This window comes from Entelurus aequoreus, linkage group LG23 (genome assembly GCF_033978785.1).
Source record: "Entelurus aequoreus isolate RoL-2023_Sb linkage group LG23, RoL_Eaeq_v1.1, whole genome shotgun sequence".
Taxonomy (NCBI): domain Eukaryota; kingdom Metazoa; phylum Chordata; class Actinopteri; order Syngnathiformes; family Syngnathidae; genus Entelurus; species Entelurus aequoreus.
Genome location: NC_084753.1, coordinates 28,484,597 through 28,499,863, shown reverse-complemented (window position 1 = coordinate 28,499,863; position 15,267 = coordinate 28,484,597). Strand labels below are relative to the sequence as shown.

The 15,267-nt window shown below is 40.4% G+C and overlaps 1 protein-coding gene across 2 annotated transcripts in view; it reads right to left on the bottom strand.

The window, feature by feature from the left end:
* LOC133641115 (rho-associated protein kinase 2-like) overlaps positions 1–15,267 on the bottom strand; it is a 146,500-nt gene that overhangs the window by 72,752 nt on the left and 58,481 nt on the right. For both annotated transcript variants that reach the window (XM_062034989.1, XM_062034988.1), the window contains exons 7-8: positions 13,866–14,004; positions 6,460–6,551 (exon numbers count right to left, since the gene is read on the bottom strand). In XM_062034989.1, coding sequence (XP_061890973.1) covers positions 6,460–6,551; positions 13,866–14,004 — 231 coding nt within the window. The remainder of the gene's footprint in view (positions 1–6,459; positions 6,552–13,865; positions 14,005–15,267) is intronic.

The window sequence follows — 15,267 nt, the reverse complement described above, 5'->3', positions numbered from 1 at the left end:
GGGGTGGACCGCTAGCCTGTCCATCAGATGGGGACATCTCTACGCTGCTGACCCGTCTCCACTCGGGATGGTTCCTGCTGGCCCCACTATGGACTGGACTTTCGCTGATGTGTTGGACTTTCACAATATTATGTCAGACCCACTCGACATCCATTGCTTTCGGTCTCCCCTATTGGGGGGGGGGGGGGGGGGGTGACCCACATATGCGGTCCTCTCCAAGGTTTCTCATAGTCATTCACATTGACGTCCCACTGGGGTGAGTTTTCCTTGCCCGTATGTGGGCTCTGTACCGAGGATGTCGTTGTGGCTTGTACAGCCCTTTGAGACACTTGTGATTTAGGGCTATATAAATAAACATTGATTGATTGATTGATTTCAGTAGGCCTTTAATCTGAAAATAGTATGCAAAAGAAAAAAACTAATCAAGACAAATAAAAGGGAGAGGGAAGAAAATAAAAAGCCAAAAATGGTGAGTCGAAAAGGGAAACCGGCTCGCTCCAAGGAGGCCCTTGTGGCTCAGTTTCCAAGAATGCATCCTGATAGAGGGTGAGGGTGGTTAATGACAGGCAGCCCAGGCCACAGTGACATCGAAAGAGCGGGAGCAAAGCCAGGACTCAGATGCCCCCTCTCATTAGGTTTTGCTGCACAGCTGGCCCCACCCGCCCCGAGGAGACTACGAGAGGGTGGGTGTGCTGCCTACATTCCATGGCGACGACTTAGTTTACTTGAGGATCAGCCCCAAGGGCATTGTTTTTATTTTAAAATTGGAACGGTGCACGGAGCCTAGTAGGATGGTAGCAGGTCATGTTTGCAGCGCAGTGGTGGTTTCATATTCCAGACTTGCCAGACTCTGATCAGAAGTCGTGTGTGTTGTCATAATGGAAGCCAGGTGAAGTAGTCGTATACACCAAGAGACATACTGCCCTAACATTGTCATGTCCAGTACAATTTTGCACATTCCATCAAAGACGTTTGAACTCTTTACGGACCCAAACTATTGTAGAAATTGATAGATTAAGGATTTTGTATGCCACGGTTAGGTGGCCGCTCAGCGGGCGCTTGCTTTCCAACAAGCCACAACCAACCATAAGCCGCCCTATTCCTGGTACGGCAGCAGGCACACAGAAAAAGGACGACAGTTTTAAAAACATGTGTGGAAAGGCGCTGATTTCACGCATCAGTACAACTTCGATATATTGTAGCGACCATGGCATCTGGCATGTACAGTACAGGCCAAAAGTTTGGACACACCTTCTCATTTTGGGTTATTTCAATGCGATTCTTTATTTTCATGACTATTTACATAGTAGATTAGAGATGTCCGATAATGGCTTTTTGGCCGATATTGTCCAACTCTTATTTACCGATTCCGATATCAACCGATACCGATATATACAGTCGTGGAATTAACACATTATTATGCCTAATTTTGTTGTGATGCCCCGCTGGATGCATTAAACAATGTAACAAGGTTTTCCAAAATAAATCAACTCAAGTTATGGAAAAAAATGCCAACATGGCACTGCCATATTTATTATTGAAGTCACAAAGTGCGTTATTTTTTTTTAACATGCCTCAAAACAGCAGCTTGGAATTTGGGACATGCTCTCCCTGAGAGAGCATGAGGAGGTTGGGGGGGCGGGGGAGGGGCTAGGGGATAGCGGGGGTGTATATTGTAGCGTCCCGGAGGAGTTAGTGCTGCAAGGGGTTCTGGGTATTTGTTCTTACGGTGCGGATGTTCTCCCGAAATGTGTTTGTCATTCTTGTTTGGTGTGGGTTCACAGTGTGGCGCATGTTTGTAACAGTGTTAAAGGCCTACTGAAAGCCACTACTACCGACCACGCAGTCTGATAGTTTATATATCAATGATGAAATCTTAACATTGCAACACATGCCAATACGACCGGGTTAACTTATAAAGTGCCATTTTAAATTTCCCGCTAAACTTCCGGTTGAAAACGTCTAGATATGATGACGTATGCGCGTAACGTCAATCGTTGAAACGGAAGTATTCGGACTCCATTGAATCCAATACAAAAAGCTCTGTTTTCATCTCAAAATTCCACAGTATTCTGGACATCTGTGTTGGTGAATCTTTTGCAATTTGTTTAATGAACAATGAAGACTGCAAAGAAGAAAGCTGTAGGTGGGATCGGTGTATTAGCGGCTGGCTGCAGCAACACAACCAGGAGGACTTTGACTTGGATAGCAGACGCCCTATCCGACGGTAGCCACTGACCGCACGGATGATCGGGTGAAGTCCTTCGTCGCTCCGTCGATCGCTGGAACGCAGGTGAGCACGGGTGTTGATGAGCAGATGAGGGCTGGCTGGCGTAGGTGGATAGCTAATGTTTTTAGCATAGTTCTGTGAGGTCCCGTTGCTAAGTTAGCTTCAATGGCGTCGTTAGCAACAGCATTGTTAATCTTCGCCAGGCTGGAAAGCATTAACCGTGTAGTTACATGTCCATGGTTTAATAGTATTGTTGATTTTCTGTCTATCTTTCCAGTCAGGGGCTTATTTTTTTCGTTTCTATATGCAGTTAAGCCCGATGCTATCACGTTAGCTCAGTAGCTAAAGTGTTTCTCCGATGTATTGTCATGGAGATAAAAGTCACTGTGAATGTCCATTTCTCGTTCTCGACTCTCATTTTCAAGAGGATAAAGTATCCGAGGTGGTTTAAAATACAAATCCGTGATCCACAATAGAAAAATGAGAGAGTGTGGAATCCAATGAGCCAGCTTGTACCTAAGTTACGGTCAGAACGAAAAAAGATGCGTCCTGCACTGCACTCTAGTCCTTTACTCTCACGTTCCTCATCCACGAATCTTTCATCCTGGCTCAAATTAATGGGGTAATCGTCGCTTTCTCGGTCCGAATCGCTCTCGCTGCTGGTGTAAACAATGGGGAAATGTGAGGAGTCTTTCAACCTGTGACGTCACGCTACTTCCGGTACAGGCAAGGCTTTTTTTTATCAGGGACCAAAAGTTGCAAACTTTATCGTCGTTGTTCTCTACTAAATCCTTTCAGCAAAAATATGGCAATATCGCGAAATGATCAAGTATGACACATAGAATGGATCTGCTATCCCCTTTTGAATAAAAACATTTCATTTCAGTAGGCCTTTAAAGTTGTTTATACGGTCACCCTCAGTGTGACCTGTATGGCTGTTGACCAAGTATGCTTGGCATTCACTTGTGTGAAAAGCCGTAGATATTATGTGATTGGGCCAGCACGCATAGGCAGTGCCTTTAAGGCACGTCCCCAATATTGTCGTCTGGGTGGAAATCGGGAGAAATTCGGGAGAATGGTTGCCCCGGGAGATTTTCGGGAGAAATTTGTGAGTCTCCCGGGAAAATCGGGAGGGTTGGCAAGTATGACTGGGAGACGCAACTGCTCTGTACTTCTCCCTACGTCCGTGTACCACTCCGTTTTAAAAAGTCATACAATTTACTTTTTGAAACCGATACCGATAATTTCCGATATTACATTTTAAAGCATTTATCGGCCGATAATATCGGCAGTCCTATATTATCGGACATCTCTATTGTAGATTGTCACTGAAGGCATCACAACTAGGAATGAACACATGTGGAGTTATGCACTTAACAAAAAAAGGTGAACTAATTGAAAACATGTTTTATATTCTAGTTTCTTCAAAATAGCCACCCTTTGCTCTGATTACTGCTTTGCACACTCTTGGCATTCTCTCGATGAGCTTCAAGCACACCTGTGAAGTGAAAACCATTTCAGGTGACTACCTCTTGAAGCTCATGTTTTCAGTTATTTCACCTTTTTTTTGTTAAGTACATAACTCCACATGTGTTCATTCATAGTTTTGATGCCTTCAGTGACAATCTACAATTTAAATAGTCATGAAAATAAAGAAAACACATTGAATGAGAAGGTGTGTCCAAACTTTTGGTCTGTACTGTACGTAAGCCGTGAATCCTTTTATTCAGGCCGCGGGCAAGTTTTTTATTTTAATTTTACTTCCCCCCCCAAAAAAAATACAAAAGAAAACAACATTTCAATAAACAAAAATAAAGAAAAAAAAGATTTATTTGTTAAATCTGTTCCCTCAAACCACCATTGGTAACATAAGCTAGCAGTTGGTGGTGTTATCCCCCCCCGTTAAGAGCCAGTGACATACAAATAGCTATTTTTAAGACACTCTCAATTCAAGCCAAGTTGTAATTACATTTAAAAAGTGTGATTCCTGCGGCTTTGCAGGGTTATTGTATTCCCGTGCCTTGCTCGTGCTGCAGTGAGACCACAACAAAAAAGCGTAATGCAAAATGTGGCATGCATTTACTCAATGCCTGCACGCCAACTTTGATAACGGCCAGATAAAATAGCAATTATATCTGGCTTATGTTTATTTAGTGAGTCAGTGTTTCTGGAATACGTACAAATGTTCTGCCTCAGCTTTTAGTACTCAAATATAAACTTCACATAGCATATAATAGTAGTTCCTTAATGTATCTGAGGAATTCTGCATGTTGCCCGACGAGCACATAGAACCCATGTGAGCCAAACATCAATTAAGACTAGATATGTCCGATAATATCGGACTGCCGATATTATCGGCCGATAAATGCTTTAAAATGTAATATCGGATATTATCGGTATCGGTTTCAAAAAAGTACAATTTATGACTTTTTAAAACGCCGCTGTGTACACGGACATAGGGAGAAGTACAGAGCGCCAATAAACCTTAAAGGCACTGCCTTTGCATGCTGGCCCAATTACATAATATCTACGGCTTTTCACACACACAATTGAATTCAATGCATACTTGGTCAACAGCCATGCAGGTCACACTGAGGGTAGCCGTATAAACAACTTTAACACTGTTACAAATATGCGCCACACTGTGAACCCACACCAAACAACAATGACAAACGCATTTCGGGAGAACATCCGCACCGTAACACAACATAAACACAACAGAACAAATACCCAGAACCCCTTGCAGCACTAACTCTTCCGGGACGCTACAATATACACCCCCCGCTACCCTCTACCGCCCACCTCAACCTCCTCATGCTCTCTCAGGGAGAGCATGTCCCAAATTCCAAGCTGCTGTTTTGAGGCACGGTAAAAAAAATTATGCACTTTGTGACTTCAATAATAAATATGGCAGTGCCATGTTGGCATTTTTTTTCCCTAACTTGAGTTGATTTATTTTGGAAAACCTTGTTACATTGTTTAATGCAGGGGTGTCCAAACTTTTTCCACAGAGGACCGCACACGGAAAAATTAAAGCATGCGGGGGCCATTTTGATATTTTTCATTTTCAAACCATGACAAAATATATGGATTTTGTTTGTTTTTTACCTTTATGGCTCTCACGGACAATAAAGGGTCTAAGTCATTAAAATGTTAAAAACAAGTCAAAATATTATTTTTTAAATTTATTTAACGCTTAAAGTAAATCTCTACAGTATATCAACTTCAGGTTGATATAAAGTTTAAAAAAACAAAAAGGTTTTATGCCTTTTCTGTCAAAGACAACTTAGTTTTTTATAATAAAACTGAAATATGCAGTATTTCCCCCCACTGCCCAAAACATTCAGAAAGCAATGTTTGATGTGAAGTACTTAGAGCCTTAAAAAGATCAATAATGCAGGATTTGAATTCATTATTATTTTCGAGTAATCACAGTGAAAAGATAAATCAAATCCAATTAAATATATTTGGGATCCAAAAGGTGCCCCACTCAGAAAGTGATAAATTGTTATTAGTTTTTTTTACTTTCAACACTTAAGTTACGAGATCAGCTTCAGATATATCAGTCGATTTTACGTTTGAACTATTATTTTGTTTGTTTTATGCTCTTTTGTCAAATAAAATGTTGATGTTTTTGTATGGCAACCACACAATATATGCAATATTTTCCACATAAAACATTTTAAAGTGAAATATTTGAAATAATTGGAGCCTTGAATAGGTCAATAATTCTTATCTTATTAATCATTGATTTTTGGCAAGAAAATGGCAATGGCAAAAAAAGAAAAATAAAGATAGACAAAAGAAAAAAAAAAGCCTGCAAGGCAGTTTTGTGTCAACATTGCAACTTTTCTAGTTAGATTTCACCTCATTCCACTTTTTTTTTAATGTTTTTTTTAATTTTTGCAACAGCATTTGCAGAATGTGTGGCGGGCTGGTAAACAATTAGCTGCGGGCCGCAAATGGCCCCAGGGCCGCACTTTGGACACCCCTGGTTTAATGCATCCAGCGGGGCATCACAACAAAATTGGGCATAATAATGTGTTAATTCCACGACTGTATATATCGGTATCGGTTGATATCGGTATCGGTAATTAAGAGTTGGACAATATCGGATATCGGCAAAAAAGCCATTATCGGACATCTCTAATTAAGACTGAACCTGATTACCTCTAAAAAGGTCAAAACAAGTAGTAAATGATGAAGTAATCATTCTAAAAGACACTTACTCTCTCGGATGTTGTCAAAGGTCCACTGGTCACTCTTGAAGAAGGGATGGCGTTTTATCTCCTCCACTCCTGTGCGGCCCAGACGAATCTCCCTGCACAGATCGGGAAGGTGAAGCAATCAGACTGCGAGTACCTCCCACTATCATCATCATCATGTCAACAGAGCTACTGTTCAGTGGACTGACCACTAGGCGTGAGCCATGGTGACCAGCGTGGACAACCACATGACCACAACCACCTCCGATAACAGATGTTGGGTCCTCTAGCTAAATCAACTATTGCACTGAGCTGCTTCCTTCTGCACCCCTCCGAAAACTCCACCTACACTTTCTCTCCCCCTAACCCCGCTTTTTCCTCCCTCCTCCACTGCTGGGTGCACAGCCGGAGGGGCGCGGCAGACTGGCCTTGCCACGTGTGGGACATTCCAAACTCAGAACACACATAGGCGGGAAAGGGAGACGAGGGATCTTTAAAACCCCTGAAGGTCTAAGAAAAAGGGCAATGGAAAAATGACCACAATTGAAGAAAAAAGGTAGGATGAGGAGAGGATTTTTGATTGAGTGAGTGTCACTGCAGAATTTTTTTCACCTGCGGTGAGAGAATAGCGAGCGAGAAAGTACATAAACAAAGTGAGGAAACCTGAAAGGCTCCTCTGTATTAAGGCAGAAAGGGTCTTGTTTGAGCCAACTCGGAGAGGGGGCGGAGCTACTAATGTAAATAGGAAGTGGTCCCCTTCAAGGGCGAAAGGGCTGGTGAACAAGCAAGACGATACACACTCACGTTACTTTTAACGCTCAGACCCAAGTCCTGACAAAATTGGAATTGTGTCTCCTAATCATTATCAGGGATGTGAGCACACTTTGAGACAAAAAGAGGAACATTTAGAAAATAAAAACAAAATTTCTATCAGCACTAATTGCTGCAAAATTGAAAATCGAGACTACATTTCTTGCATTTGCAGGTGCATTTCTACACTATATTTCAACCAACCTCTTTTGGCTGTCTCTTTGACACTTACAGTATTTTCCAGACTATAAGGCGCACTTCAAAAACTTTTTTCCCCCTCAAAACTCGACAGTGCGCCTTCTAACCCAAGACTGTAGACTGCAATATGATGGCAATATGACTCATGTAAACAACACCAACATTTTAAATGTCCATCCATCCATCCATCTTCTTCCGTTTATCAGAAGTCGGGTCGCGGGGGCAGCAGCCTAAGCAGGGAAGCCCAGACTTCCCTCTCCCCAGCCACTTCGTCCAGCTCCTCCCGGGGGATCCCGAGGCGTTCCCAGGCCAGCCGGGAGACATAGTCTTCCCAACGTGTCTTGGGTCTTCCCCGTGGCCTCCTACCAGTGGGACGTGCCCTAAACACCTCCTTAGGGAGGCGTTCGGGTGGCATCCTGAGCAGATGCCCGAACCACCTCACCTGGCTCCTCTCGATGTGGAGGAGCAGCGGCTTTACTTTGAGCTCCTCCCGGATGACAGAGCTTCTCACCCTATCTCTCTATTATGTTAGATCCACTATGAACTGGACTCTCACTATTATGTTAGATCCCCTATGGACTGGACTCTCACTATTATGCTAGATCCACTATGGACTGGACTCTCGCTATTATGCTAGATCCACTATGGACTGGACTCTCGCTATTATGTTAGATCCACTATGGACTGGACTCTCACTATTATGTTAGATCCACTATGGACTGGACTCTCACTATTATGTTAGATCCACTATGGACTGGACTCTGACTATTATGTTAGATCCACTATGGACTGGACTCTCACTATTATGCTAGATCCACTATGGACTGGACTCTCGCTATTATGTTAGATCCACTATGGACTGGACTCTCACTATTATGTTAGATCCACTATGGACTGGACTCTCACTATTATGTTAGATCCACTATGGACTGGACTCTCCCTATTATGTTAGATCCACTATGGAGTGGACTTTCACAATATTATGCTAGACCCACTCAACGTCCATTGCATCCGGTCTCCCCTAGAGGGGGGGAGGTCACCCACATCTGCGGTCCTCTCAAAGGTTTCCCATAGTCATTCACATCGACGTCCCACTGGGTGGTGAGTTTTTCCTTGCCCTTATGTGGGCTCTGAACCAAGGATGTCGTTGTGGCTTGTGCAGCCCTTTGAGACACTTGTGATTTAGGGCTATATAAATAAACATTGATTGATTGATTGATTGATCTCTAAGGGAGAGACCCGCCACCCGGTGGAGGAAACTCATTTTGGCCGCTTGTACCCGTGATTTTGTCCTTTCGGTCATAACCCAAAGCTCATGACCATAGGTGAGGATGGGAACGTAGATCGACCGGTAAATTGAGAGAGTTGCCTTCCGGCTCAGCTCCTTCTTCACCACAACGGATCGATACAGCGTCCGCATTACTGAAGACCCCGCACCGATCCGCCTGTTTCATTGAAAATATAGAACTTTACACACACGGCGCTCCAAAATCTATCAAAATGTTTTAGTACGACTTCGGTAAGCTATGAAGCCGCACCGCTTGATGGATTGTACTGTGCTTCAACATAGGAGTATTATTATGGTGTGTGTATAAGGTAAGACATATTATCTGCCGTATTGTTTCGCAATATTATGCGAAACCAACTTTTCTTACTTTCTGGTACCTGCTGATCTGTATTTGGGATCTGCATAAGTCCTGAAAAATTGTGCGCATCCGCCTTTGTAGTCCGTGGTGACACCGTAGTCGATGAGCTTATTCTTTTTTCTCTATCTTCTTGTTTTGGGACATTCATCCTCCGCTGTTGCCATTTGTAATATAAAGTAGTGTAAAGTTCTTACTTATATCTGTCAGTAAACTCGCCATGAAAGCGCTAAAACATACCGGTGTAATGAGTTTACATTATTCACCCAAGGAACTTTAGTTATTAGAGAGTTCCGGTCGGACAGTTTTTCACGGGACACATTTCCGGCCTTGTTGTTGTTTCCGGATGAGAAGAAGCTGCTCCGTTATTGATTGAAGTAAAGTCTGAATGTCATTAAAAGAGTTAGCTCCATCTTTTGACACTTCTTCCACTCCCGTCCTTGCACGCTACACCGCTACAACAAAGATGACGGGGAGAAGACGCTGCCGAAGGTGAGCCACGTAAATAAGACCGCCCACAAAACGGCGCATCCTGAAGCGACTGTCAGAAAGCGACTTGAAGAAGATCTGTAAAACATCATTTATGCAACATTTTGACCAAAGAACCACCATTACATGTTATGTAGACCACAAGGAAGTCTTTTACATTTACAAAAAATTTTTATAATAATATGACTACTTTAATGCGCTCTACAATCCGTTGCGCCTTTTGTATGAAAAAAGATCGAAAATAGACCATTCAACGGCAGTGCGCCTTATAATCCGGTGCGCCCTATGGTCCGGAAAATACGGTATATAACATACATGCAACGCTATCCTGTAGCCACGCCCCCTCGGGTAATATACTTCCGATGTTGTGACCTCTGTTTACAATCAGTCACGTCAAAAATATATATTCTCGTTGGCTATTAATAAATACTTGAGAACTACAACTGGTTTGGAACTAACAGTGTATGGATTGTAATCATCCATCAAAGTGGACAGCCGTCAACGTTGTAGCTCGCAGAGCAAATGTAGGCGACAACAAGTAAGCTAGCTCGATGGTTAGCTAACTAGCGTGCTTGTTTCGGTGCTTTTAATAGTCCCCCCGTCCTGCAACTCAGTGCAGCGTTTAAGCAAGGGGAAACGCGAGTACCTGCGGCTGAGGCAAGCGTTCAACAAATGTTGTCTAGATTGCATTTTTATTGATATTTATTGGAAAAAAAAAAAACGTGGATAAAATATTTATTTAAAAAAAACGTGGAAGTGATATTTTGGCACAAAACATTAGGTACAAAAATGCGTATTTCTGCATTTTTGCAGAAATTTCACTTGATTGCATAGTTTTTAAAATTAATTTGCTCACAGTTGAATTTAAAAAAATAAATAAAAATGTAACAAAAACACCACCGACTAGCTTATGTTACCTTTTGTATTTTGACAGACCATATATTATTTTAGCCCGCCTACATTTTTCACAATTACTAATTATATTGAATACAATTTGCTCTGAGAAATTTGTTTAGCGTTGATGCTTGCCACTTATCGCTGTCTCGTCCACACAAACAGTACAGGCCAAAAGTTTGGACACACCTTCTCATTCAATGCGTTTTCTTTATTTCCATGACTATTGACATTGTAGATTGTCACTGAAGGCATCAAAACTATGAATGAACACATGTGGAGTTATGTACACTGCAAAAACTGAAATCTAAGTAAGATTAAATATCTCAAATAAGGGTGATATTTGCTTATTTTCTGTCTGATAAGATAATTCTTCTCACTAAGCAGATTTTATGTTAGAGTGTTTTACTTGTTTTAAGTGTTTTGGTCCTAAATGATCTCAGTAAGATATTACAGCTTGTAGCTGAGATTTGATGACCTATATTGAGTAAAACATGCGTGAAACTAGAATATCACCTGTTGCAAAGCTGTGTCATCAACACTCACAAGCATAAAACTGCTTTTTCAAAGTAAACATTTCTTATTTCAAGCATGAAATAAAAAATCATGACTTTGACACAATTGTGTCTCATAATTAAAACAGATGACAGCCAAATGGACTTTGCTGTTTTATTTTCAATGAAATGAGAGAAAATACGTACTCATATAGTAGTACAGTTGGCACAGTACAGTAAACTGACAGTTAATATTTAAACATTTCACATGTGACATTTCAAACTATTTTGAACAGAAATAGTACATGCACATTCAGGTAAATTCTTCAAAATTACAATAAAAAAAAATTTGGCTGGGGGCCAGGCTGTGTGTGTGTAATATATATATGTTATATATATATATATATATATTACATACTCTCTGGGTCTACTAGCCGCTCAGGCAAATATATATATATATATATATATATATATATATATATATATATATATATATATATATATATATATATATATATATATATATATATATATATATATATATATATATATATATATATATATATTTAGGCAACAAGGCAACCGCTTGATACTCTCTGGGTCTACTAGCCGCTCAGGCAAATATATACATACATACATACATACATACATACAAACACATATATATATATCTCTATATATACATATACAGTATATATATATATATATATATATATATATATATATATATATATATATATATATATATATATATATATATATATATATATATATATATATATATATATATATATATATATATATATATATATATATATACATATATGTGTGTTTGTATGTATGTATATATTTGCCTGAACGGCTAGTAGACCCAGAGAGTAACAAGCGGTTGCCTTGTTGCCTTTCCATTAAGAAAATTAAACTACTTTTTAGTATAAGTTTGCTGGTTTCAAGAAATGTAATGACGAGTGCATATCATCATGTCAAGATAATGGCACTAGCATTTACTTCATTTAAGAAAAGTCTGCGGGCTATAGAGCGTTTTCTATTCGGGCTCCAATACTATGGAATGCCCTCCCGGTAAAAGTTAGAGATGCTACCTCAGTAGAAGCATTTAAGTCTCATCTTAAAACTCATTTGTATACTCTAGCCTTTAAATAGACTCCCTTTTTAGACCAGTTGATCTGCCGTTTCTTTTCTTTTCTTTTCTACTCTGCTCCGGGGTGGACCGCTAGCCTGTCCATCGGATGGGGACATCTCTACGCTGCTGACCCGTCTCCGCTCGGGATGGTTCCCGCTGGCCCCACCATGGACTGGACTTTCGCTGATGTGTTGGACTTTCACAATATTATGTCAGACCCACTCGACACCGAGGATGTCGTTGTGGCTTGTACAGCCCTTTGAGACACTTGTGATTTAGGGCTATATAAATAAACATTGATTGATTGATTGATTAAGAATATTTTTCAACATATTGAGAGAAAAAAGGTCTGATTTTATTTTTTTCTATCAATAAAAGTGCACTTGTTATTAGTGAGAATATACTTATTTTAAGGTATTTTTGGGTTCATTGAGGTTAGCTAATTTGACTTGTTTTGGAAAGTCTTGACAAGCCAAATTTTCTTGTTCTATTGGCAGATAATTTTGCTTAGTTCAAGTAAAATACCCCTAATATTTGTTTGTTTTTTCTTGTTTTTGAACACTGACTTTTTCCAGTGTACTTAACAAAAAAAGGTGAAATAACTGAAAACATGTTTTATATTCTAATTTCTTTAAAATATGATTACTGCTTTGAACACTCTTGGCATTCTCTTGATGAGCTTCAAGCACACCTGTGAAGTGACAACCATTTCAGGTGACTACCTCTTGAAGCTCATGGAGAGAATGCCAAGAGTGTGCAAAGCAGTAATCAGAGCAAAGGGTGGCTATTTTGCAGAAACTAGAATATAAAATATGTTTTCAGTTATTTCACCTTAATTTGTTAAGTACATAACTCCACATGTGTTCGTTCATAGTTTTGATGCCTTCAGTGACAATCTACAATGTAAATAGTCATGAAAATAAAGGAAACACACTGAATGAGAAGGTGTGTCCACGCTTTTGGCCTGTACTGTGTATACAGGGAGCGCATGCACATACACAAAATCAGTCCTAGAGAAGCAACCAACAATTTGTAATCAATATACATTGCTTCCTTGCGTCTTCCTACTCCTTTTCGGGCATGATGTAAAATGAAATGATATGAAATTGTGTGACGTATTAAGATGTAAGTGTGTTCATGTTCGAAATGAACTAAAGAAAGAAGAAGAAGAATAGCCAACATTAGCTATCTAGATTGCTTTCATTAGCTGACAACACACAAAGTACAGGCTATGTACGAGCGTAGTAACATCATTACATGCTGAAAGCCGTAAGAGGGCGGAATATAAAGCTTAAAACACATTTGAAAGTTAGCGCCTTCTTCGAGGCATCAGCGTAAAGGTCGCATACAGTCCCTCAAATCACTACCTGTGTGCTGGCGACTCAGGACATTAAAAAAACTATCAACATCACCTTCATTCTGATCAACTTTGTCTATTGTGTGGAATTTATCATGTTGATGTCCATCCATCCATCCATTTTCTACCGCTTATTCCCTTCGGTGTCGCTGGAGCCTATCTCAGCTACAATGTTGACGTGTCTTGATTAAAATTGGCATGCACTCCTTGGCTGCAACCAGCAGAGGTGCTGTTGTTTCAGTCTGAAATAAATTGATGCATCAAGAAAAACATGAGGCTAGCTACCAGATACTTAGCCACATCCATGCAGAGTATTGCACGACTCCTGAGGGCGGCGTTGTTCTCCTCTATTATAGTCAAGGGCCAGAGAGAATAAAAGTGGAACACGGCGGAAAAGTACAAACCTGTCGGTGAGAAAAGCACGGATGAGCTCATTGGCTTCCTGGGACATCTCCGCATCTTCTGGAAAGACGAGGGAGTTCTTGAAATTCATGATCTTCCCGTAGGTTCCAACCAAGGATTCGGTGTAGAAAGGAGTCTCCCCTGCGTGGGAAGACGAGAATTATTATCTGTGTACCGTATTTTTCGGACTATAACGCGCACTTAAAATCCTTTCATTTTCTCAAAAATCGACAGTGCGCCTTATGTACGGAATAATTCTAGTTGTTCTTACGGACCTCGAAGCAATTTTATTTGGTACATGGTGTAATGATAAGTGTGACCAGTAGATGGTAGTCACACCAAAAACTATAAAAATGGGACCCATTACGTCCCTGCTTGGCACTCAGCATCAAGGGTTGGAATTGGGGGTTAAATCAGCAAAAATGATTCCCGGGCGCGGCCACCGCTGCTGCTCACTGCTCCCCTCAACTCCCAGGGGGTGATCAAGGGTGATGGGTCAAATGCAGAGAATAATTTCGCCACACCTAGTGTGTGTGTGACAACCATTGCTACTTTAACTTGAACTTTAATGTGTAGATTGCAATATGACGCCAGTAAACAACACCAAAACTTTAAATGTTCCACTGAAAATAAAGAACATTACACACGGCATTCAAAAATCTGTCAAAATGTTTTAGTACGACTTTGAAGCCGCACCGCTTGATGGATTGTCGGCCCATTACGGCTACCGTAGTCAGAGATACAATTATTATTATGGTGTGTGTATAAGGACTGCAAAATGGCACCCATTAGCAGACATATTATCTGGCGTTTTGTTTGACAAAATTATACAAAACTAACTTTTCTTACCTTCTGGTACCTGCTGATGTGTATTTGAGATCTGCATAAGTCCTGAAAATGTGCGCACGTCCGCTACTGTAGTCCGTGCCGATACCGTACTCTATAAGCTTCTTCTTTTTCGCTATCTTCCTGTTATGGGACATTCATCCTCCGCTGATGCCATTTATAATATAAAGTGGAGATGTCCGATAATAGCTTTTTTGCCGATATCCGATATTCCGATATTGTCGAACTCTTAATTACTGATACCGATATCAACCTTTACCGATATATACAGTCATGGAATTAACACATTATTATGCCTAATTTGGACAACCAGGTATGATGAAGATAAAGTCCTTTTTAAAAAATAAAATAAAATAAAATAAGATAAATTAATTAAAAACATTTTCTTGAATAAAAAAGAAAGTAAAACAATATAAAAACAGTTACATAGAAACTAGTAATTAATGAAAATGACTAAAATGAACTGTTAAAGGTTAGTACTATTAGTGGACCAGCAGCACGCACAATCATGTGTGCTTACGGACTGTATCCCTTGCAGACTGTATTGATATATAATGT